At 38.1% G+C, this 24,676-nt stretch overlaps 2 protein-coding genes across 2 annotated transcripts in view; both read left to right on the top strand.

Moving 5' to 3' along the window:
- The first annotated feature begins 235 nt into the window (after positions 1–235).
- klf17 (Kruppel like factor 17) lies at positions 236–2,079 on the top strand. Its single transcript, XM_056239528.1, has 3 exons — positions 236–389; positions 850–1,789; positions 1,897–2,079. The coding sequence occupies exons 1-3, from the start codon at positions 303–305 to the stop codon at positions 2,070–2,072; spliced, it is 1,203 nt and encodes a 400-aa protein (XP_056095503.1). The 5' UTR covers positions 236–302; the 3' UTR covers positions 2,073–2,079.
- A 3,727-nt stretch (positions 2,080–5,806) lies between these two features.
- The window catches only part of slc6a9 (solute carrier family 6 member 9), a 61,569-nt gene continuing 42,699 nt past the window's right edge, over positions 5,807–24,676 (top strand). Inside the window, exons 1-2 of the mRNA XM_056239498.1 lie at positions 5,807–5,917; positions 23,600–23,866. Of these exons, the coding sequence (XP_056095473.1) occupies positions 23,837–23,866 (30 nt within the window). The 5' untranslated portion in view covers positions 5,807–5,917; positions 23,600–23,836. The remainder of the gene's footprint in view (positions 5,918–23,599; positions 23,867–24,676) is intronic.

Genomic DNA, 24,676 nt, shown 5'->3' with positions numbered 1-24,676 from the left:
TTTGTTATCCTCCAGAACGTCTAAGTAGTCTTCACAATTTAATAGAACAAGGACGTTTTAGGCTATTAATTATACGTTTAATTATAGGCCAAATAATCAACTGTGCTTTGACAACATTTACATGTTGTTAAGGATAGCCAGAGTAAATACTTGATAGGTTACATACAACTACATGACCAACGTCACGAGGGCACGCCCACACGACACTCCTTATAATGGGACAGGTAGGATGCCAAACGTATTAGAGACGCATTGTCTGTCTCGGACTGAATGAGACTGAACAACTCCCTAACATTTGCAACATGGCTCTTGCAGATGCGATGTTGCCTTCGATAAATACTTTTACAAGCAACCAGATTTTAGACCAAAAGCAGTCTGAAATTGTTCGGGTGAGTTCAACTCTTCATTTAAAGTTAGGCTATTTAAGGTAGACTATAGGCTGTTTAAAAGGTATTTTGAGTGTTTAACATGTAGGCTAAGTATTTATGCATTTCGTAGAGTATTTTACGTTTAACTAATCGCAGGAGTTATCCTACAAATTTATGGTAAATGGAGGTTAACATAAAAAAAATCCTCCGAGGAGAAAACCATTGCAACATTATGATGCTTTCCGTATACTGTAGCCTAAGCCAATTATGATCGTATAGCTTCATTGGCAAAACATAAAAACTGCCATTATCCTATTTAGCCTACATTGCAATAGCTAAGTGTCATATTAGCCTATATAATTTAGCCTACACTGTAATGCTGCATCTTTATAAATATTCTTGCTTAGAGGATTTTTTAATTGTATGTTAATCACCGATCATATGAGAAAGGTGTCTAACCCGAATGTTTTTCTTCCCTCAGGACTGGAAAGTTGACCCAACTAAGACAGTTGGAGACGTGAGACCCCTCATCGAGGTGGAGTTCAGCATTGTCGAATCTCCATCTCTGGCCAAAGACGAGGACGATCTTTCCAAGTTTTTGGACCTAGAGTTCATTCTGTCCAACTCGGTCACGTCTGACATTGACAACAACTCAGCGCAACCGCCGCCCGCCTATTCTCTACCGGAGTCACCCGAAAGCTGCAGTACTGTGTACGACAGCGATGGATGTCACCCGACGCCGAACGCTTTTTGTGGCAACAACTTTACCGCACGTCCCGGCCACAGTCTGGTAGCCGAGTTGTTTACCTCGGATATGAATTATCATGGCGACTCCCGTGATTTTAAAGACAGACTGGAGTACACTGAACTAAGGGCTATAAACTGTCGAAACCATGTGTCCACTTCTAATAACGTGGGATACAAAATAAAATCTGAAAACCACGAGCAATCCTGCATGATGTCCAACGACTACGTGGGTCATTATTATGGACAAGAACCCCAGCGCGTGATGACTTATGAGCATCACGTGCAACACGATGTGCCTCGGGACATTTTAGGGAGGAAAGACTGCATCCTAACAGAAATGAACTCTCACCATCACATTGAAATTGCACATCAACAGCAGTTCATGAATAGCGCGCATTTTCCTCCGCAATACGCCCAGCATCAGCAGTATCACGGACATTACAGTATGTTTAGCGAACCATTGCGGGCAAATCACCCGGCCATGCCAGGTGTGATGCTGACTCCACCATCCTCACCGCTCCTGGGATTTTTAAACCCAGAAGACAGCAAGCCAAAACGAGGGCGTCGGTCATGGGCACGAAAACGGACTGCGACGCACAGCTGTGATTTCCCCGGATGTGGGAAAACGTACACGAAAAGCTCCCATTTGAAAGCGCACATGCGGACACACACAGGTATGTAGTGGAATTGTATTTCACGTGTTGTTTTTACTTCATTTCTTACTTTAAACCTCTTCGTTTTGGTACACAATAATAAATGTTTCCCCCCGTTCTGTTCACAGGTGAGAAACCCTACCACTGCAGTTGGGAAGGCTGTGGCTGGAAGTTCGCCAGGTCAGACGAGTTGACGCGTCACTACAGGAAACACACCGGACACAGGCCGTTTCAGTGCCACCTGTGCGAGAGAGCTTTCTCCCGCTCGGATCACCTGGCCCTGCACATGAAGAGGCACATGTGAAAAAAAAAAGAGAGACTATATCTAGTTTAAACGACAAGAGAATTTTATATTGTTAAGACAATTCCTATTTTGGGACAGCAGTTATTATGTGAATAGCAGTATAATGTCATTTCCTTTAAATTATGTCAGTATTTAATAGAAGGAGATTCTTGTTCATTTAGAAGGTAAATTAGTACTTTCCCAGATGTATAAAAACGGGGCAGGACCCAAACTTTTGTATAGGCTATATGTTTTTTTTTTATTATCTCCATTTAAACATTTGTATCAAGTCAGGGAGTATTTTTTTCATGGATTTTCAGAATTAAAAGCATTGTTTTTTTTTGTACTCAGCCTTTTGTCTCATTTTCTTAAGTTACTTATTTCTACACAAAGAGCATTATAGGACAAATACGTTTTCCTCAATAGAAATACTGGGTGCAAACAAACAAAATAAATAAATGGAAAACTCTGGCAAAATAAACAATTAATGTAAATTGGTTATATATATATTTATCAAACAAATACAATTAAAAGAAACGTGTGATTTGTAGGGTTAGGGCCCTTCATAGGGCCAATAACCTAAATATTTGCCTTTTTAAAAATGTCTATGCCTACAGTTAGGCCTACTTATCGTCGCTCTAAATACTCTAAAATCAAGTAGCCTAATTAACTTATGCAACATCACCATCATTGTCAACAATTATAATCCTCTTAATCATCACAAATATTGTAAATAATAAATTTAGTCGTCTAGAGTCTAGAACAAAAATACAGGATTCTCTAATATAGGCTGCAACATGTCACTGCTACTAGTATAGTATGGCAAGCCGTTTTAACTTTTATTCATTTCCAGGATATGAATACTTGATATCAACAATTACATTTTTGATATCAACAATTACATTTTTTTGATATCAACAATTACATTTTTGGTTGATATCAACAATTCAATTCTTGATATCAACAATTGAATTATTGATATCAACAATTGTATTTTCACTAGTGAAATGTCACCATAGACTGCCATTCAAAATCAATTGTTGATATCAAGAATTGATTTTCTACTAGTAGAAATATAATTTTTGATATCAATAATTACATTGTTACTAGTAAAAATGCGAATTCCTGTTATCAATAATTAAATTATCACTAGTCTAAATGTCTATTCTTGATATCAACAACTGAATTGCTACTAGTAAAAATGTTCATTTTTGATATCTGAAAATGTATTTCTGATATCAATATTATTTCAGATATATAAAATGGCTTTCTTACTAGTAACAATCACATTCATGATATCAGAAATTAACATTGTCACTAGTGAAAATTGAATTATTGATATCAAAAATGAACATTGTTACTAGTAGCAATTCAATTGTTGATATCAAGAATAGACATTTCAACTAGTGACAATTTAATTCTTTATATCAAAAATAAAGGTTTTTACTAGTAAGAATTGTATTTCTGATATGTGAAATTGGAATTTCAACTAGTAAGAAATCAATTCTTGATATCAAGAATTGATTTTGAATGGCAGCCTATGGTGACATTTCACTAGTGAAAATACAATTACAGATATCAAGAATTATAGTTTTTACTAGTTGCAATTCAATTGTTGATATCAAGAATTATAATTTTAACTAGTGAAAATGTAAATGTTGATGTCAAGAATTAGCATTGTTACTAGTGAAAATGTAATTCCTGATATCAAAAATTGCCATTGTTACTAGTAGAAATATTATTCCTGATATCAATAACTATAATTTTAACTAGTGAAAATGTAATTGTTGATATCTTCATATCCTGGAAATGAATAAAAGTTAAACCGGCTTGCCATATTTCTAGTCTTTCAAAGCTACAGTAGGCCTATGTCGTCCTCTGCTGTCTGAAAATATGTAGCAGCCACATAACCTCATTCTCAAACCAACGGTAGCTGATAGGGTTATTTAGACTGACGTGACGTGTATGAAAAATAATTCATAATCGAAACTACACATGTTGCTTGCGTTTTGTTACAACTAAACACTTGCAGTCTCCCTCTCCTGGCAAGAAGTCATAACACGTTTCTACAAGGGAGTTTTTTTCTCTCGAATATATTGAACAAGTAGGCTACACTTTCCATATTTACATATAGGCTAATGTAAAAAATCAGGCAGTTTCAGACATTTAGAGCACAATCCAACGTTCGTTCGTATCGTTAAATATCAAAATCATAATTAATTTTCGTTGTGTAAAGTTTATCTGCAGGTATCCATTTCTACCACGAGATGGCAGTCTTCCCTATGGTTTGTCTCTGATATTACACCTGCTGCTGATGCAATGTCACATGTAGTGGTGGAGCACACTAACAAAGATGTTCTTCGTTGTTTAGAAGTAGGCTAGTGAACAACAAGATAAAACTGTAAATGTAAAAATAACTTTAAATGTAGCCTACATGACAAATGATAAATCATATTCATCTAACCAGAGTAAGAATTCATTTGAAATTTCATTAAGTAACGTTATATTGCTCATTTTCCCAAACGCCCCTTTAATTATTAAAATGTTAGCATTAATACTGAATTATCTAAATAATGATGCAGAGACAAAATATGCTGACTTTCATCCCTTTCAACATTATTAAAGGTTATTGCTGAAGCTTATAGGCTAGTTGTGGTTTAATGAAGCTACCAATAGCTAGGTTACCGATTGTATGGCATAAATGCTTTTGAGGCATGACAGCAACGTTAACTATCACAAAGACGTAAACTAGAGTTTACCAACACACATGACTCTGAATAGGCTACTTTTGTTTTTTTCCATAAGTCCCCAGAACCATTTAGATTAGACTCTGCATTCTGCCTCTTCGGAGAAATAATTGAATATCATTGCGTATTCATGCCATTTTCTCAACAGAGCGGCAAACTTAGAGAGGGACCAATGGTAACTGTTACACCGTACAGCTGAAGTCAAGCACTCGTTTTGCTAGCAGTTGTTAAACCCACCGCTACGCAGCGCAACGGCGCGTGAATGGGGAAGCGTGTATCCTCCATATCGTCTTCCAGCATATTTTAGAGAACAAAAAGGTAACGAATGTGCGTCTGTCGCTAAATGTCCCCATTTCACCCGTTATTCATTCCACGCTCCCTTTTTGTGTTTGCTTCGAAATGTGTTGCTATGCGACAGAGCCGTATGGTTTTGGCAGCCACATTCTTTTCACATTTATTACATTTAAAGGGTTCAGAAACCATAAACAGCTGAGTTAGAAAGTAACAGGTTAATAAAAATATCACATAGTTTTGCAGTTTTATTAGCAATTTCGATGGGAAACTGTTACTCAATGACTAACGTTATAATCGCAGGTCTATTGTCTCCCGGAAACATCCACCAACCGCAGCAAAACGCACGTGCTCAATAACAGGTAGCTACTACCGGTAAATCTTAATCTAAGCCAGAGATCATCTCTGTTAATCATAAACGATCCTAATTATTGAATTTATATATATTTATTCTGTTTATTAGCTATACGTCCCAAATTATTCGGGTTGTTTTTTTACGAATGTTCATATGGTGTGTTAGTATTTTCAGAAAACGACGGTCAGTCGACGCACTGTTTGGTAGTTATTATGCTGAAGTGATTTAAGAGCTCTCAGCTGAAACTTCAACACCATCTTCACGTATGGTGTATGGGAGGGTCTTTTTTATCAAGGGGGCTGGGCCACATCTGAACAGAGCATGCACTTTGAATATTGGAAGTTTATCAAAGAAGTGTCCATCAATTTAACGAGAAGATAGTGTTCAAAACTCTTTAGACGCCGGTAATACTTTCAGAGCATTTGTAACAGATCCACTGACAGTGCTGTCTTCTGACCGAGGAGCAAGCGATGGTAAGACAAATGATAGCCTACTACACGAGGTGTAGCCTACACACTACAGCTGAATAATCCTTCCGTATTTTATTTCATATCACCAGTAAGACGTTCATATCGGTTTAAAGACTTAGACTAGCTACTATAATTGTACAGATATTCAGTTTAATAGAAACGTTAAACTATTACTTGTTCGTTACAGGTCAGATTTATTTCTACTAACAGCATTACAGGGCGGAAAAAGTGTCAGCAATGATGCTGTTTTATATTTGCACCCTAAACTATAGAATAATTACATCCTTTAATGTTAGCTATTTATTGTCTAATAAACTTGCATGTGAATGACCTGTTGAACCAAATTCCTCCATATCAGGCGGAGAAAATTATTCTAGTGGTTTAAAGGGTTTTACCTCTTGCTTTCGTTTTCAGATTCATGTTAAATTTAAATTACTTCAGATTACCAGTTTTGTGACACTTTTTAATCGTTTTGATTGCAATCATTTACAGTGACAAATGTCAGCTGGCACTCTTACTTATCTTGACTCTTACTTCAGACTCAGGCACCTAAATTGCCTCAATGATGAATATGTAATCTGTGTTCTTAAACAACAAACATTAGATATATCTCAAGAAAATACAGAAAGTCATACATTCAGTAGGCTAACGCTCTTGAAAAGTGGATTTTTTTTCATGTGAAAAAAATCCAGCAATCAATGCCTCGTATTGTCACAGAATGTTGTTACACATAACCTTTGGTTTCTCATATTACATTTACATTTATTCAAAGTGACCTACGAATGAGATCAAGTATACACGTCAGGTGGTTTTGGTGTTGTAGAACTTCTCCTGTAGTTTAGGTGTAATATTTTCTCATGCATTTTTATCAAGTAGTAAAATAATACAGTATTACCCTACTTTAACTGGCATATGCTTTCCAGTGCTTTTCAGGATAACAAAAATATTTAGTTTAGTTATTTTAACATGTTCAGTTTTCTTTCTATGCTTAATTTGTAACTTTGTCATATAGTGGATGCTTCTAAAGGTATAGAGATTTCTGGAATGATTTACTATTTCTGGCTAATACTCAGTTGCTGTGGAATCAAAACAATATTCATAGCACTGTTTTGATATTTAAAATAGCATTTTTAACATATATAGGTAAATACATTATTTTACGCATTTATTGTAGACTAAACACTAGCTAGACAATACTTATTTAACAGAAAATAAGTATTGTGTAAATGCATGAATCTGGCACTTACATTGATTTGGCTGAATCTATATTCAAGAACACACTATAATACAATCTGCTTTGCTTCATTCTGCCATTGGAATCTAATTAAAACATTGTTGCCTTTTTTCCAATTTCCTTAAACAAAATAAGGAAAAGGCCATTAGTAAACAAATAAAAGACCAACCTCCAACATTCAGTTGCACACAGGCCTCAGAAGAAATTAGGTTAACCTGTGATGTAACCGATTGTTATAGCATACTTTGCACGTGCCTATCTGTCATGCTTAAATGCATGTTGGGCACGCTGAGATAATTTTTACCACTAAAGAGATGAGAAGATGTAGGATAATCATACCACACAGCAACATCTGGGCCCAATCTGTGCTCAAACATGTCAAGATCATTTATGATTGAGCAGAGCAGTGCATAGAGGTGTGTCAAATCATGCATTAAGTGACCACGCTGTCAAAACACTTCCTCTGTACCGTGCATAGTGTGGTTTAGCTCCCACACACACAAAAAAAGTAATGTGTTGACATTCTATGTCACAAACCGGAAAAGGTGCCAGAGTGTGAATTTCAAAAGGACTTTATTTGCTTTTTGTTTGGTTTACCTTTTGCTTTGGCCATAATTCACCATTTAAAGTTTTTTTTTTTTTTTTTTTTTTTTTACATTTGTTGTATGTGCAATTTAGGCGTTAAAAGTCAGAAAACTCTGCAAACTAGGGTGCTAGTTCTCCCCCCCCCAACAGTGTTCTGTATTGAATACCAGGATGCAGTAGTTATGAGGAAATTTGTGATAATTTCTCAAAGATTTTAGGATTACATTTTTGAAGCCTTTTGAAAAATCCCAGCTTCTACAAATGTTTTATGCACATGTAGTCTCGGAAGGTAGTTCTGTTTTTCACAATTGGTGCTCCCATGCATGGGCACCTTCATCAGACCGAAAATCAAAACGTTAAATTTTCTTGCCAGACAGACTGTCCACCATTTGTCCACAATGTAAAGTAATTGGGATTAAATGGCTTTACGAACAATATTTCCTTGCTGGTTGAGTGGAAGTCAGGAATGTTGTTGTTTTTCTATGGGATGTACTGTCATGCTTGAACTTCCTAATGTTAAGATTCAAGAATTTTTTCATGTAAACCAGTCATTGATTTTCGGAAATACTGTGGACAAGACCTGATGAATTCCTGTCAATTTGATCATGTCTGTTTTCAGTAGTTATCCCTTTTAAACAACCTGGGACGAAGGAGGGAAAACTAGACAAACTGCAGAGACATATGGTTAGAAAGAAAAACAAAAAAGGAAAAATGGTTAGATTGTAAAAAGTTAATGAGAACTTTTCCCAGTATTCTTCTCTGCTGAAAACAGAAAACTTTTAATGTGTTCTGGCTGGTCATTTACATGACAACAGCGTTTTGGTGGCCTGAGAATTCAAACTATAAAGTAGGTTTCTAAGTGCAAGTTTTTAAAAACGGGTTTTAAAAATGATACCGTTATCTCCGTGTTAACTTCAAAAACGTGAATCTGTGAAAACGGTGACGGAATGCACATGCGTATTACGTGTTTAGTCTATAGGCATGTGTGTGAACGGGAATCATTTTGATAACTTTTTCATCTGTACAGAGGAAAACCATATTTCATGATAAAAAAAAACTTTTGTCGTGTCGATGAGGCCTTCGCATAGGATAGTCTAGTTGACACGTAGCCTAGAAATCTAGACGCACCCTAGCGGTAGCGAAAATTATTTCGCAGCCAGTGTGGTCTAGCAACTCTCCATAGGCTTTTGAGCTGGAAAAACCAAAAACTGGTCAGGCCAATCACATCGTGTATAGAGTCGGCGGGCGGGCTTAACACAATGACGGCACAGTTCATGACGTTCCGCGTGATTTCCATAGGTGATTTCCCTGCTACTTGAAAACAATGAAGATGCAGCGGTCTTTCGAATCGGCTTTGGCCGCGACTCTGGAGGACTTGGAGTTAAGAGAACGCCACTTAAGTCATTCTTAAAAAAGGAAGATGTGTTCGGAGTTTTGCCGACCTGATACGGCAAAAGTTTAATATATCAATTAGCTCCGCTGGTGGAAAAACGCATGGGACTCACTCATCCACAACCGTTCGTTGCTCTGGTTGGTTGTAGCGTTATCCTATTGCGTGCAGAGGGATTTTGAAAGGTAACCGTTTATCCCGCCCCTCGGATTGAGGCATGTCAATGGAGAGTTCCCAGACCTAACATCTTGATGTAGGTCTGGCATGCCAGGCTAGTTGACACGTTCTCTGCTGACACTTCAGGGCTGCGTTGTGGTCGTGTCTAGGCGCAAGTCCTTCATCTGATCTGGATACGGCCTGGATTTCTTGAATCTTGAATAGATATATCGACCGATATATCGGTGGGCCGATATTATCGGCCGATTTTAGGCATTTTCCTAACTATCGGTATCGGCATTTATAATGGCCGATAAAGGAATATTTTAAAAAATGCGGGTGCGGTGATTCATGTAAGGGTGGCGCTGCCAATAAAGCACATAAAAGCTGCCACAAGAACTGGGAAAAGTAATGATTATGAATACAACAAATATAGCAAGGATACATTTTAATTGTTTATTAATAAACAAGTGTTTTCAGTCAGTGTCAGCCAAAGATGAAGTTGACGATGCTGACTCGCGATCTTCAGTGAACGCGTGCCAGAGAGAAATGCACATTTCATACGATTACATGAGTCTGTCTGTCTTTCATTTTGAATTGTTCTGTTTAAAAGTAGACATTTCAATATAGATATATTTAAATTCTCAGGTCTATACGCTGAGTTTCGGTTCATGAGACGAGCTCCAGTTCACCCGCAGGCGCCTCTGTGTCGAGATTATCTATCGTCTGCTAAATTTACTTCTTATAAATTAAATCCAGGCAAATGGTTGATGAAACATTGATTAAAATTAAGATACAATTAATACAAAACGAAATTCACTTTGAAACGAAAGGTTTTGTGCTTTCTGTTTGATGTCTATGTGAAAGTTTCAAAGCATATTTTAGTGCCGCTTTCAGAGCGCTCACGTCCGTAGTGCTGAACTGTCGCGTCTGTAACATTGTTTTTTCCTCATAAATGCGAACACGAAAAATAAAATAAAATGAATATTTTATGTAGCCTGTGGAGACTGAGAGCCAACCCTTCTTCATCCGGTGGGTAGTAGCCTACTTGTGATTTGCGCAGTGTAATTCACAGAATTGATTTCTCTGCTATAGCCTCTGTCACGTATGATGAGCTTGTGACTATTGCAAGCGCGCAGCTGAGAAGTCCTGATTATATTGTCTGCTATATTTAGGCCTACTTCTTATTTATTAAGGCAATTGGTTGATGAAACATTGATTAAAATGCGTGGCGCGAGCGATCTCCGACAGTAAACTGATTCTGCTTTGTCTCGGGTAAACAGCTGTTGCGACGCGAGCAATAACGGCCGCGTCCGGTGTAGACACCGTGTTAAAGCTCATTCTGCCTGATAACGCTACGTTACAACATCAAGCAATATTCCAAAAATGTATATAATTATATCACTTTATATAGGGCCATTTTGCATTAAGAGTAGCCTAGTTTCACGTTTAATACATTTTGCTTACTAATTATTTAAAATAGTATACAAGTACTATACATATGTAATTAAAAACGTTTTCATTATGATATTATTAATTTTACTTTAGTAAAAAGATCTGAGTTCTTCCTCCACTGGTAGAGATTAAAGGAATTAAGAGTAAAAATAGAAGATAATAAGGTTTTGTCAGTGACACTTTTTATATATTTATTGATACAAGTTATGACTAAATTAAAAGACAAAGTCGTTAGTGAAGATTATGCAACAGTATTTAGAATATAATATAATATAATATAATATAACATGCAATGCAAACTAGTTTGGTTACAGCTCAGCTGTATAATTCTCATTCTATCATTCCCCCTGCCTCCATTACATATCTGTGTCACACAAGTGTTTGATTACCACATTTGAGTGATCATTGCAAAACGTGTTTATAAAATATATTTATTCTGTTTATAGCTACTGTGTAAAGTACCCATCAAAAGTTTGTATACACCAATAGGAAAGTGTCCAAACTTTTGACTGGTATACTGTACTATAATACACATAAATAATATTGCTACTGTATTATAATATACACATAAATAATATCGGCCGATATATCGGTATCGGGCTTTTTTTTACCACCTAATATCGGTATCGGCATCGGCCCCCAAAAATCCATATCGGTCGGGCTCTAATCTTGAATCTTGAAGTGATTTGAAACTATAATGCGGTCAACACCTGCCTGGAACTACTTTAGCCGTGCGTTTCCCAGAAAATAATTGCACACAACGTTCGTCAACCAATCAGATTCAAGCATTCAACAGCCCCGTAGTATAAATATGAATTATACATAATTATAATGATAATTCATATAATTTAAAATATAATAAATAATTAGCTGCAAATTATGGGTAATTTTGTCTCTAAATATGTTTCACTATAAACTGCTTTATTTTAGAGCGAGAGATACAGGAGGAGTGGCTTTATTGCATCACATATGCTATGTCACTGTGCTTACAGCTGATTAGTCCAGTTTTGGTTTGCGATCTCTAACCCAGAATAAAACCTGCTCCAGAGCAGATTAGCCTAAGTTACAATGGCGATGAACACTGCTAAAACCAATCCACCTTCTTGAGCCCCCCAAAAAACAGCGTTTGCTCAAACTAATCTCAAACTTACCTGGGTAGCAGCTGAATCCGGCATCATATAGCATCCATTTCTACAGGCATCAGAAAGCATCCATTACATGGATGAGCAACATAAACAGAAAAATTATCAAAAAATAATTAAAAACCAAAGAAAGAAGTGTCCTTTCTTTTTGGTGGGTTTAGGAACTGCTTATATCACTGTTAGATTAATACATTTTATTTTTATCAATGTTTTGTCGTGCTAAAGGTCCATTATCACACAAGTGTACAATATTGCCACATTTGATACTGTCATGATGAATACTTTAAATCTTGATCCTTATCATAGTCGCCTTGGTTTATTGAAGAATAATCGAATGGTTTGTTGAGTCTCGATTTCTACTCACATGTGTGAGGTAAAGTTCACTGTAGTAGGAAGGCATCGCAGTGTTTTGGAGCTGCTCTGTGTTATCTGTGTTGGGTGGAGTTGAGGAGGGGCAGTACATTTTATCACGCTATTACAGATGCTCAGTTGTAATCATGGCTTTCAGGAACAAAAGGAGAAGCATAAACCTTAAAATAGCTACCAGTCTAGTGAAAGATGTTTTGCTCTTGCTGTATTTTGCCTTTTCTAAGATTTTGTCTGATGACATTCACTGTTAAATGGAAATTAGACTTTGGAATGGAAGACTTTTGGTTGACATGGTTTGCTAAGTTTAGTTTTAAAAAAACTTGGTCTGTTACAATAATAGGACCCCCCCCCCCTCAAATTATGACAGATAAATTATGGCGACACTGAAAATCTTTTTTTTAACTTGAGATAACTTCAGATTCGATGATAAAGTCTTGTTTGTGTGCATCAAACCACACCAGGACACATTTTACATCTCTACATAATTCGTTTTTAGAATTGTGTTCCCATTGGCTGTTCAGTTCGGGGCAAGCTAGGCATGATGCCTGCGTGATTAGCCAGGGCTTGTGAATGCCAATGAAACTGAAGTTTAACTATAGCGAAATACTCATCAACTTTGCTATCACTCCAGCTAGTTAAACCCTGTTGCTGCCTCTTACTTAAATTGATTGGCCATTAAACATTTGTGACAGTGATTATTGTGAGTAGAATGAGAAATAATATTTATTGAAGTCCTCTTTCTACAGTGATCAGTCTAGTTTTAATAAATTTAAACACATTTTTTAAACAAAAATGCCTTAGTAATGAGCATAAGCATCTTGAGATTCTAATGATGCTCACAAGGGGATTAGGTTTCCTCAGCCCCAGAACTGGTTGGATATCTTCTGTTGGAACTTGGAGGGTATGTCTCGCACCCACAGCAATGTTTATTAAAACAGTCTCTTCTGTAATGTAGAATTGCCCCAGGTTGAGTGTCACCTCTTCCACATGTGCATTCAGTGACAGTGGCAACTTCCGGCCACAACAAGACCTGAGACCTCCAGCTGCACAAGCCACTTGTCTTTCACTCAAGCAACTTATTGCAGCTCTGTGTGCTTTTGTTTAATACAACAAATTAATGTTTTATGTGACCAGTACATGTGGCTACTATAACATCCAGCTTCTGATTTGGCTTTATTGATGAATTGATAGTGACATGTTTTTTTGGGGTTTGTTTTTATTAGTGGATGTAACATCTCCACTTTTTCCAATATTTTTTTAGACCTATTTCTTAATTATTATTATTGGTGTTGGCTCCCTGTCCTTTCTGGAGACTTTTCTATGTTTAAAGTGCTTATTAGTTACAGTTTTAAGTTTTTCCATAAGCAGTCCTCAACTCATTCAGTAAACAGCACATTTTGTGTGGTGCAATAGACAACTCAATACTGATAAGGGAGTCATCAGTTTAGAGTGTTTGCTTGGCTTATCTAATGTCTTATCTTGCTGCTTTTTGTACATAAAAACATCTTTTTGTGAAGGTTTGAGGTGCTGAGGGATGGAATACTTGTCTCTTAACCTACTTTTGTCCATGCTTTTACTTTTCCGTGTGTGTGTGTGTACAGGTTTATATTACATTGTGGGCCCTGGGCACCAAATGTCCCCATAAGCATAGTAAAACCTGAGATCACCTACATTCACCAGCCAGCGGTCCCCACAAGGGAAATGCATTAATAAACATAGTAAATTATGTTTTTTTGAAAATGTAAAAAAGTTTTCTGTGATGGGTAGGTTTAGGGGATAGAATATACAGTTTGTACAGTATAAAAACCATTAGGCCTACGCCTGGAGAATCCCCACAAAGATAGTGAAACCAAGTATGTGTGTGTGCGCGTGTACAGTTGTTAATTTGTTATTCTATTTGGAAAGCTTGTTGCACGTCCCTCCTTGTTTGATGTTCTCATTAACAAAAAAACAAAACTGTATAGCAGTAATTTTCAACTTAAATATTAGTGCAAGTTCACTTGCCATAACCATGAGTAAAAGTTCACTCGTCCAGACTGAGGTATTAATTTCAATTACTTGGTCTGGAGAAGCGTTTACTTAAATACAGGATGTGTGATTCACAGTGTTGGCTTGTGCCAAGATGAGTGGATCACAACAACATTAAAGTGATTTAAGAGGCTCCAGTTGGTGAAGAGCAGTGTTGTGCAAGTTACTTCCAAACTGTAATACATATAGATTACTTGTTACTGTTATTTAAAAGTTGCCTAATTCTTTACCTTACAATATTACTGTCTCAGAATTGTAATGCGTTACATTACTCCTGTATTACTTTTGAGTTACTTTCACCAATATAACTACATAAGTAGAACTTAACATTCTAAAATGACTAGGGCTGTAACGATATGGGGAGTTGGTCGACTGGATTGTTGACGGTCTCTCAACAATCCAGGGGTGCTTCTCAATATCCCTCCTCGTCTCCTCGATCCTCCATCCTATGACCCGGAAACCGATCGAGCTCAGCCATCTTGAAGGACATCTCAATTCTCTAATTGCACCGAGAGGATCGAGGAGTGAGGAGGCTTCCAGAGGAGCTATGAGCGAGGATGCACAGTTGTATGCTTTGCGGAAGTGTTTTATTGACTAAACGTGACACGCGTATAAATTCTCCCCCTTCACGTCGGTCACAATCATTTTAATTTATTCTTTACCTTTGTAGTTTATATAAACCACACATCTCACATATTTCAACAGGGTATCTTGCTTTATTATTATATATTACTAATTTCTTAAATAACCAAACTTCACCAACATAAGGGCAGATCCTTTGAGCGCTGCTAATGACGCAGTGAAGTGACGCTCGAGTGATCAAGTATTCCAAAGTATAAAAAAAAACTTTCATTCGATTCCTCTGTCCTCATTTTCTTTCCTTGCAGCCTTACCTCGCATCCTGCAGGGGGTGGAGCTGAGACGCGAGGAAAGGAAGCGAGGAAAGGAAACGAGGATGCACAAATAAGAATTGAGAAGCACCCCAGGTCTCTCGAGGGTCTCTCGCTCCTCCCTCTCTGCCGTGCACGTGGCGCGCGCTATGTATGTTATGCGCGCAGTATGTTCTATCTCGCTCTTGATTCCGGGAGATTTTAACTAATTTGCTGGCATCAGGGAGACGCTAGCAATATGCGGGAGACTCCCGGAACTTCCGGGAGACTTGGGATGTCTGAGAGTTATCCTTCCCGTCCAGATCCAATACCACATCTTTAAATTACTTTTAGTAGGCCTATTTGAAGTTAACATTATAAAATACGTAGACCTACACCACAAATCTAGTTGAGGATAAATTCTTTAAAATTGGGCAATTCCAGTAGCCTGACTACGTCAGACTTCGTACTTCCGCTCAATTTCATTTCGCTTCTGTACTCAGTCTGAGACAGCGGCCTATCTATCCGTTTTCCTCCGGCCTGAAAACAGCCGGGCCAATCAACAAACAGAGGGCGGGCTGAAAGCCGTGACGTAGTCGCTAAGCGCCGAGTTTAAGATTAGGTTAGGGAAATCGAAAACGACCGCGGATATGGAGACGCGGATGCAATTCGCTCAGTTGTGGAGAATATTACCGGCATTAGCAAACTGAAGCCCGAACAAGAAGAGTGTGTATTAATTAAACATTTTGAATGGAGGTGATATTGTGGCCCTACTCCCTTTGGGAAAAGTTTAATTTATCAACTATTACCGATCGTCAGCGAGAAACTGGGGAGCCTTTTGACAGGTCAGTGTCTCCTTTCTTTTCCAGGTCTTAAATATTGCCATGACATGCTGTAATCTTGCAATTAAGTTGCAGCATTTCCGACAGACTCGAGATGAACAAAGAGTTGTGTTTAACAGAACTAATCCTAACTTTGACAGTTGGCTGCAAATATTTTTTTGTTTCTCTCCACTGTCAAATATCAGTTTAGAGGCCCTGATTGTACTGTGGATGCGTAGATTAACTTTGCATAATCTGCAAAAGTCGTTTACAGCCATGTTCACTCCGGTATTTCGCTCGCATCATCAAGTGTTTACAGCAGGTTTACAGTGGAAGTTCGATCATAGATTTGAGTTCGATGCATGATGTCTGTGGTTCGATGCGGCTGTGTTGGCAGATAACATACGTCATATATAAACTTATCTGATTGGCTTACGGGTAACCAATGATTTTAAACTTCAGACAAGCGCCCCCTTGCGAAAGAGAAAACACTTCTCTATTATGCCATTCCAGACTCTGTCTACGAAGCAAAGTGAAGTAGCAGAGTCTGGTATTACCAGGCTACAATTCCAGCGTTATGGACGCGACATTTGCAGTAAAAACTTAAAATATGAATTCTCAGAAAATGCATTTAATACCAATATATTGAAACGTCTGTTTATAATATCCATAGGCTACTCCCTTAATAAAGGAGTCCAGACGTTAGAAAAATATCAATCTACACATGCGTTTTATATATGAGGGAAATAGACATGCATGCGTGACACAAAAAAATCTTGAACTTTTAGGTGGCAAAATATGTTTTAGTAATTCTTTGCATTACACTGCGCAAATCAAAAGTAATAGCCTACTACCCACCGGATGGAGGGTTGGCTCTCCACAGAACATAAAAAAATATTTTTATTTTTCGTGTTCGCATTTATGAGGGAAAAAAACAATGTTACGGACGTGACCGCTCTGAAAGCGGCACTAAAAGACTGCTTTAAAACTTTCACAGAGACCTCAAACAGAAAGCACAAAGCCTTTCTTTAAAGTGAATTTTGTTTTGTATTAATTGTATCTTAATTTGAATCAATATTTCATCAACCAATTGCCTGGATTTATTAAATAAGAAGTAGCCTATATAGCAGACAATAGATAATCATGACACAGAGGCGCCGGCGCGTGAACTGGAGCTCGCCTCATAAATGAACCGAAACTTATGCTGCGTCCCAATTCGCATAATATCCGTCCTAAATAGTATTCGAAAATAGAATCAGTTCGTCCCAAATCGTAGTATGTTGAAATGAGTGTTCCAAAGAGACCCGGATGGTCTACTATATCCGGTCAGAATCCGAAGTGCAGATCGATGCACACTCTAACAGCTGATATACGCTGATTTCACGCAGCCGCCATTTTGAAATGGCTCCGGTGGGAAGAAAACCGGAAGTGTCGCCTTTAATCATAGGAGAGTCGCGAATGCAATGGCGTATTGTTGTTTAATATAGAAATTAGTTATTCTAAAAATGTACATACATTTCTTTCATACTTTAGACTATATACAGTGAAATTCATTTATAAATAAAACATTTTTTATATATAATTCAGAACGTAAAAAAAGAAGCAGGAACGAACTATAGACATATTGGATATTAACATCCAATAGTGTAAATCGCGGCAGCAGCTTCAGGTTGGTAGTCCAAGGCACTGTTGTCTATCTGTACTTCCGGGGTTCTTCCCACCGGAGCCTCGCTTTCGATTTCAAAATGGTGGCTGCGTGAAATCAGCGTATTGCCCACAACCCATCACGCGTTGGACGAGGATTCGGTTAGAACTACAAACACGATTAAAAAGTGTTAAAAAAAAACTACAGACATGGAGGTCGGCGAGTCCGGCGGTTGTGTAGAGAGGTTTAGATAAAGGGGTTTGAGTGATTAATTATCAGTATCTAACCTGACGAAAATGTATTTATTCAATGTTGGCTACTTTTTATTGCATCTGCAAAAGCATTGTGAACTTTTGTAAAGATACGTTTAGCCATTAACTTTTAAATGTATCATTACATTCAAATTGCAAAGGAGAGTGTTACGTCCACATGAAAGACCCACGACTGGCAGATGAAAGTGCTACATTTCTCTCCGAAATGGTAAGAAATTATATTAGATTGAATGGAGAATTTTAACTGTGACAAGATGATTGACAGGGCAGTTTACGGTGACAGGATGCACGTAACAGATCTGTCCTTAAAGATGACGAAGTAGTATAGAGAGCCCAGAGCCATATAGAGAGATATATTGAATGGTAGTCAATGGCGAGAGACAACAAATATTTTGATCTCGTTTGAATTGTGCCCTGAATTACACATATGATGTTTGTCAATTTAAAAGATACATTTTAAAGTCAAGAAAGTCGCAGTTTGATGTAAAACTGTTGAGGTATAAGACTGTGAAAATACGTAATTACAAAGACTACAAACCCAGAAGGCGCACATTTTCTCTCAATGAATGAAGGTAACTTTACTGAAGCTAACGTCTGTCATTTTTTCTATAGTCTTACGTTATAATCGTAACGTTACGCCTTCATGCCTGAGTGTATTGTACCAGACTGCACATAGCCTGGCTGCCAGCCCAAACCCCGCCCACAACAATTTTTGGTCGGGAAGTTCGGTCTGGACTTGATCCATTGAGGAGTAATTATGATCAGTCAAAAAATGTTCGGACCAATCAAATTGCCAGGGCGGGCTTTATACGATGATTGACAGATGAGGTGCAGTTACGTAATCCTCACGTTACCAAAGAGCGCTTGGGTTGAATTCGTTTACAACAAAGTTCTGCCGCTGGAGAATTGAGATTTCACGAGTTCACACTTACAAATAAGTCAGATAGAGTAAATGCGTATATGACGTGCTGTCCGAGGAGAGGGCTCCTTGATCGGTATTCGGCCCGAACCCAGAGTAGGCCTACTCCCCCGTATTCCTGGCTGTGAAAGAACAAGCCAAGCGTGAGGAGTCGGGGTGGTGGAGGGATGCAGAAAAACTGTCGAGGAGTGTTTGGGGAGTTAGAGTGAATATGCTTCCTCTCATGCTGATAGGGTAACGTTAGACATGGTATTGTTTGATGACAAGTTGATTGGATTGATTATTTGAACGTGCTCCTCCCGAACTTTGTTTATGAAATAACAATAATCGTGTAGATTCCGCCATCGCGTCTGTTATAGAAGATATCGACAGCGCATTGCTTTTAAAAGTGGAACAGAGAACCGCGATCAAGGCATTTGTCGGTCGGAAAGATGAATGAAGAACATGCATCATTTACTCCGTTGCTCTGATTGGTTGTAGGTCTATCCAATTGAATGCAGAGGCATTTTCTTTCCTGGTTCGGTTGAAACACGCCCCCAAATCATAGCCCAATGGAGCAGTATCAGACTCACATTCTTTCTAGAATATGAGTATGACGAAGTCAGGCTAGACTGCACACATACGAGCAACAGATCTTGCTCGTTGTTTCGCTTCCCGGGAGATGTAGTTCATTGAGCGATTTTCACACAAAACTAAATGTTACTCTTCTGTTTTATGACAAACTGCAACTTTCTTGACTTTCGTAATTATCTTTTAAATTGACAAACATCATATGTGTAATTCAGGACACAGTTTAGACGGAATAAAAAGATAAGTTGCCTCTCGCCATTGACTACCATACATATTTTTTCCAAAATAAGGTCCCATGAGCCGGAAGCGGAGGGGAGGGACTTAGGCTGAGAATGTGATGTCACACGTTTCACTCCGCGTTGCATTGTGGGAAGGCGTCGCCATCTTGGAAGGATACACTATCCGTTGTCATGGTTACTCCGACAGTGAGACCGAGAGAAATAGCGACAGAGAGAGAGAGCAGCTTGATATTTGTTTGCATTTTTGCGATAAGGCACAGTTTCTTGGGAATAAATGAAGAAGGGGGAAGCAAAAGGAAAGGGGCTCTATCGGGAGAGAATAAATAACAACACCAAGCAGCGTTATTTAGAGAACCTACTTGACATCAACAACATGGACCCGTACGACCTGCTACAGAATGGACGAAAGACCCAAAGCACTACCACCTTTCACATACCCTGACATAGTCAATTACCTGGTTTATGGTATCAGTGCCTAACGTTACTGCCTACACAATGCAAGAGTTCAGAAGCTTATGAACAATTCTGCTGCGGCTGGGTGCAAGACTTAGAAACCCCCAAACCTGTAACGTTAAACTGCAAGAGTTCAGTCATACCTGATGTTTTAGGCATCATTCATATGTGGAAATAAATCTGATATGAATCAGATACGTGCATTTGCACCTGCCATGCAACGTTAAGCGGACAGATCGGACATTCCCCTGTCAATGCGAGTCGTACGTCATTAAAAAAAGTGTCTTTTTAAAACATTTCGTGGTACAGATATATCTATAACAAATTAAACAACTCTAGTTGAATAACAGAGTATTAATTTCGTTCGTTTGTGTTAAATAAAAGGCGAACTGTGCTGAAATGTGTTGCTTTTGAAATCATGCTTTGCTCACTGTTGCTGCTGTCAGTTTATTGACAAGCAGTTTCTCTAAATAAAGCTGGCTAGCATTATTATTTAGTCTCTCCCGATAGAACCCCTTTCATTTCTCTTCCTTCTCCATATCTTCCAAAGAAACTGTGGCGTATCGCTAAAATGTAAACAAATACTAAGCTGCGCTGTCTCTCTTTCGCTATAGGCTTTATGCCGAGCGTCACGTGACCAAGCCGGAAAACAGATCACATCGCTTCCGATTCAGGTGTTTTGTATGTGCTTCATGAGAATTTTTGCGGTTTTACTCAAGATAACTTAAAAGGAGCAAGCAAAAATGAGCATAACCAATGTCCCTCGCATGTGCAGATTGATATGTAAAAGTTTTTTAATTTTTCTTCTTTACACTAACGTTTAGATATTTAAATAGCATAAAACACCAATAACAAAGTGAACTTAGTAGGTTAGCTGATTACCTTAAAATCCATAGATATTGTAGTTAGTTCTTACGCCCGTTAACACTTTCTCTGACAAGCGGATGCAATGAGACCCGTTTTCCGGTTTGGTCACGTGACACTCGGCATAAAGCCTATTTCTGGAATGTTTAGTCGCGCCTCTGTGAAGTTCTGAAGGCGTTGCCCCTGGCAACCGATAGCGTCTCCTACCATCATGGCCGACCGGCGCCAAATCGGCACGTGACTCCTCACTCTCAATAAGGTAGCCTACTTGCCTCTCACATAGGCCTACCTGAAAAATATATCTATAGAAAGCTTGAAATGTTTACTTTTAAACAGAACAATTCAAAACGAAAGAAAACAGACAGCTCTCTGTAATCCGTATGAAATGTGCATTTCTTTCTGGCGCATTCACTAGCCTACTGCGAAGATCGCGAGTCAGCATCGTCAACTTCATCTTTATTAATGAACAATTAAAATGTCTCCTTGCTATATTTGACATATTCATTATCATTGCTTTTGCCGGTTCCTTGTGACAGCTTTTAGGTGCTTTATCGGCAGCGCGGGTGGCTGGACATGTTACATGGATGCGTCACCACCGCATCAAAAACATGATTGTGTGATGAAAACATGATGAAAAACATGAAAAATACACTAAACATAGCCTAACTGCTTAGAAAGAAAACAGAACAAATAGAGTAATGCGCATACATCCATCTCGCGAATGTAGTCTTCTATCCGCTTTTCCATTAGCCGCTTTTCCACTGGCCAGCGCGAGCACAGAGGCTGAAATCATGCCTTGCGGCACTCCTGTAAAACCTGCCCTAAACACGCCTTCACTGGACTATGTCACACAATACAAAGGTACAACCAACAAGAGGGAGATGAATGAAATAAATCGCTATACAAATATATCAGAGGTTGCCATTTAGTCTTTATTTACAAACTTGGACACCACACGCGGCTATTGACTGACCACGAACAGGTAATAACTTACTTGCATTTTTTCATTCGTTAATGTCCCGCGATCTTGCTGGTTTTTTTTGTTTTGTTTTTTCCGATTAAAACTAAAAGTGTGTTGTAACGCAACCGTTGCTGAACATGTACCGAGTAAAATATTACTGAAAATTGATTAGTAATGCCTTACACTACTGTGTTACAGCAAAAAGTAATACAGTATGTTACTGTAATGCATTACTTTTGTAACGCGTTACTCCCAACACTGTTAGTAATGCCTTACACTACTGCGTTACGGCAAAAAGTAATATGTTACTGTAATGCATTACTTTTGTAACGTGTTACTCCCAACAATGGTGAAGAGCTACTTGACTTAATGTTACCTTAACTGACAGTAAGTCTGTTATTGTGAAGAAGGCCAAGAAACATTTCATTTTTAAAGGGTTAGTTCACCCAAAAATGTACATTCTGTCATTAATTACTCACCCTCATGTTGTTCCAAACCCCTAAGACCTTCGTTCATCTTCGGGACACAAATGAAGATATTTTTGATGAAATCCGAGAGGTTTCTGAACCACCCATAGGCAGCAACGTCATTGCAACTTTCAAGGCCCAGAAAGCTAGTAAAGACATCATTCAAATAGTCCATGTGACTACAGTGGTTCAACCTTAATGTTATGAAGTGACGAGAATACTTTTTGTATGCAAAAAATAAACAAAAATAACGCCTTTATGAAAAAATCTCTTCTCTTCAACGTCATTCTCCTACGCTGTTCACATAGTAAATGCAGTGCAGCACTTCCAGGTTCTACGTCAGAATGCCAGCTCATTATTGGCCGACTCGGTTCACGTGAGCACCACGACGCATGCATGTGATGCTGATGCAGGAGCTGGCCAATAATGAGCCGGCGTTATGACGTAGAACCTGGAAGTGCTGCACTGTGTTTACTATGTGAACACCGTAGGAAGGTTGTTGAATAAAGTCGTTATTTTTGTTTTTGTTTTTTTTGCGTATACAAAAAGTATTCTCGTCGCTTCATAACATTAAGGTTAAACCACTGTAGTCACATGGACTATTTTAACGTCTTTACTACCTTTCCGGGCCTTGAAAGGTCGACCTTTCGGATTTCATCAAAAATATCTGAGTAAGTAATGACAGAAATGTCATTTTTGGGTGAACTAACCCTTTAAATTGTGGATTACTGTACTATGTAAATACTAGTGCAACATCTAAAATTTCATTCATTCATTCAAGGTGTTCATCTGCTGTATTTTGAAAATTTTTGTAGTAAAATGGAATAATTGTGGGAAGTAGTCTCAATGTCTAACCAATCTACAATATAGTCCTCATGGTGCCTGTTTGTAGGCATGGTCAATCATTGTCATTTTCTAGATGTTCTAGTTGTTTGTGCATTCTCAGTACAAGCTTATGCTCTGTACCCATCGATACAGTAGCCCTTTGTTTTGGTTATTTACTGAAAAAAGTAAATCTTTTCATCTTAGTTTATCATATAAGCATCCCCTACATCACTTCTTGTAATATCAGAATTTCAGACTTTGTAGTCTGACACACTCCACCCAGCACATGGACAGTGTTACTGAGGCTTATCAGCAGTTATGAAATGATTGTTTTAAAGAGAGAACAACACGTTTGGGGGCTAATAGTTGCTTTCCCCCCCTCTTCCTCCCTCCTTCTCCCTGTCACATGTCCCTTTCACAGCATAGAAAAGTTCCTGGATTAACGCAGAATTAGCACAAAGCAGAGACGCCACCTCAGCCCAACATTGCAAACCGACTGAACTAGCAGAGAGAGGAAACGATTGAGGGAGAAGCAGTGCGCACAAGAAACTGAGACGCATACCCCAGCAGCTCAAGACGACTCCCAGAGAGCACAGAGACGGGTCAGGACGGGCATCCTTCTGGAAAGGGGACCCACGCAGAAGAGAGCTTCAAAAGCATGGCGGAAAAACAATTTTCTGGCATATTGGTGAGTCACTCTGACTTGCAATTTTACACTTTGTTATTTTTCTTCTCCCCCTCAGAGTTAAAACTATGTTTAGGTTATATATATTTGTAAAAGTTATTTTATTCTTGTATTATAATTTTATTTTATTAGTAACATGTCTGGCATTTTTATATTTTCTGTTAAAAGTTAGTACTCAAGCAGGTCAAAGCATTTTAGATCAGGCCACAGTCCTAAATATCTTACATTCTTTTTATGGTTTAATTAAAAATTTTCTTCTCACAGTGTAGAGAAAATAATGAATTGGTTCAGAGAGTTAATCTAAGAAAAAATTATTAGAGCTTAAACCTACTTACAGTGTTTTTCTACGTAAAGCTTTCATGATAGAGACTCACAGGAGTAGTATGAAATGTCCTGACAGATATCTTTAACTTTTGATCAGGAGAATATGAAGATAAATTTAACAATTGATCTAGTATAATTTAGGGAGGAAAAACAGGACTTTCACAATGTTTTGCCATTCCGTGAAACCTCACGACTAATGTGTGTTGTAATTTTTTTTCCATTTATTTATTTAAATAAAGAAATTTTCCTGATGATTATGAAAGGAATTTAAAACTGTATATGACTTCTGAGTTTGGTCTATAACATTCTTTCCAAACCCTGATGGCTTTTTAACCATTTCTGTGCTGAAGGCACACACATCTGGCAGTGTGAGCTAATGTTAAAGTGTTTGCGAACTGAGGAAAAAGAGCTGCAACACCATAACACAAGTAAGGGATGTATGACGTCTTGTAAATAGATGTCAACACTGTAATGATTTTTGATGCGATT

Source organism: Rhinichthys klamathensis, unplaced genomic scaffold (assembly GCF_029890125.1).
Source record: "Rhinichthys klamathensis goyatoka isolate OS25496 unplaced genomic scaffold, OSU_Roscu_1.1 h1tg000566l_1, whole genome shotgun sequence".
Lineage (NCBI taxonomy): Eukaryota > Metazoa > Chordata > Actinopteri > Cypriniformes > Leuciscidae > Rhinichthys > Rhinichthys klamathensis.
The sequence above is the reverse complement of the archived record's forward strand: the minus strand, read 5'-3'. Positions and strand labels throughout refer to the sequence as shown.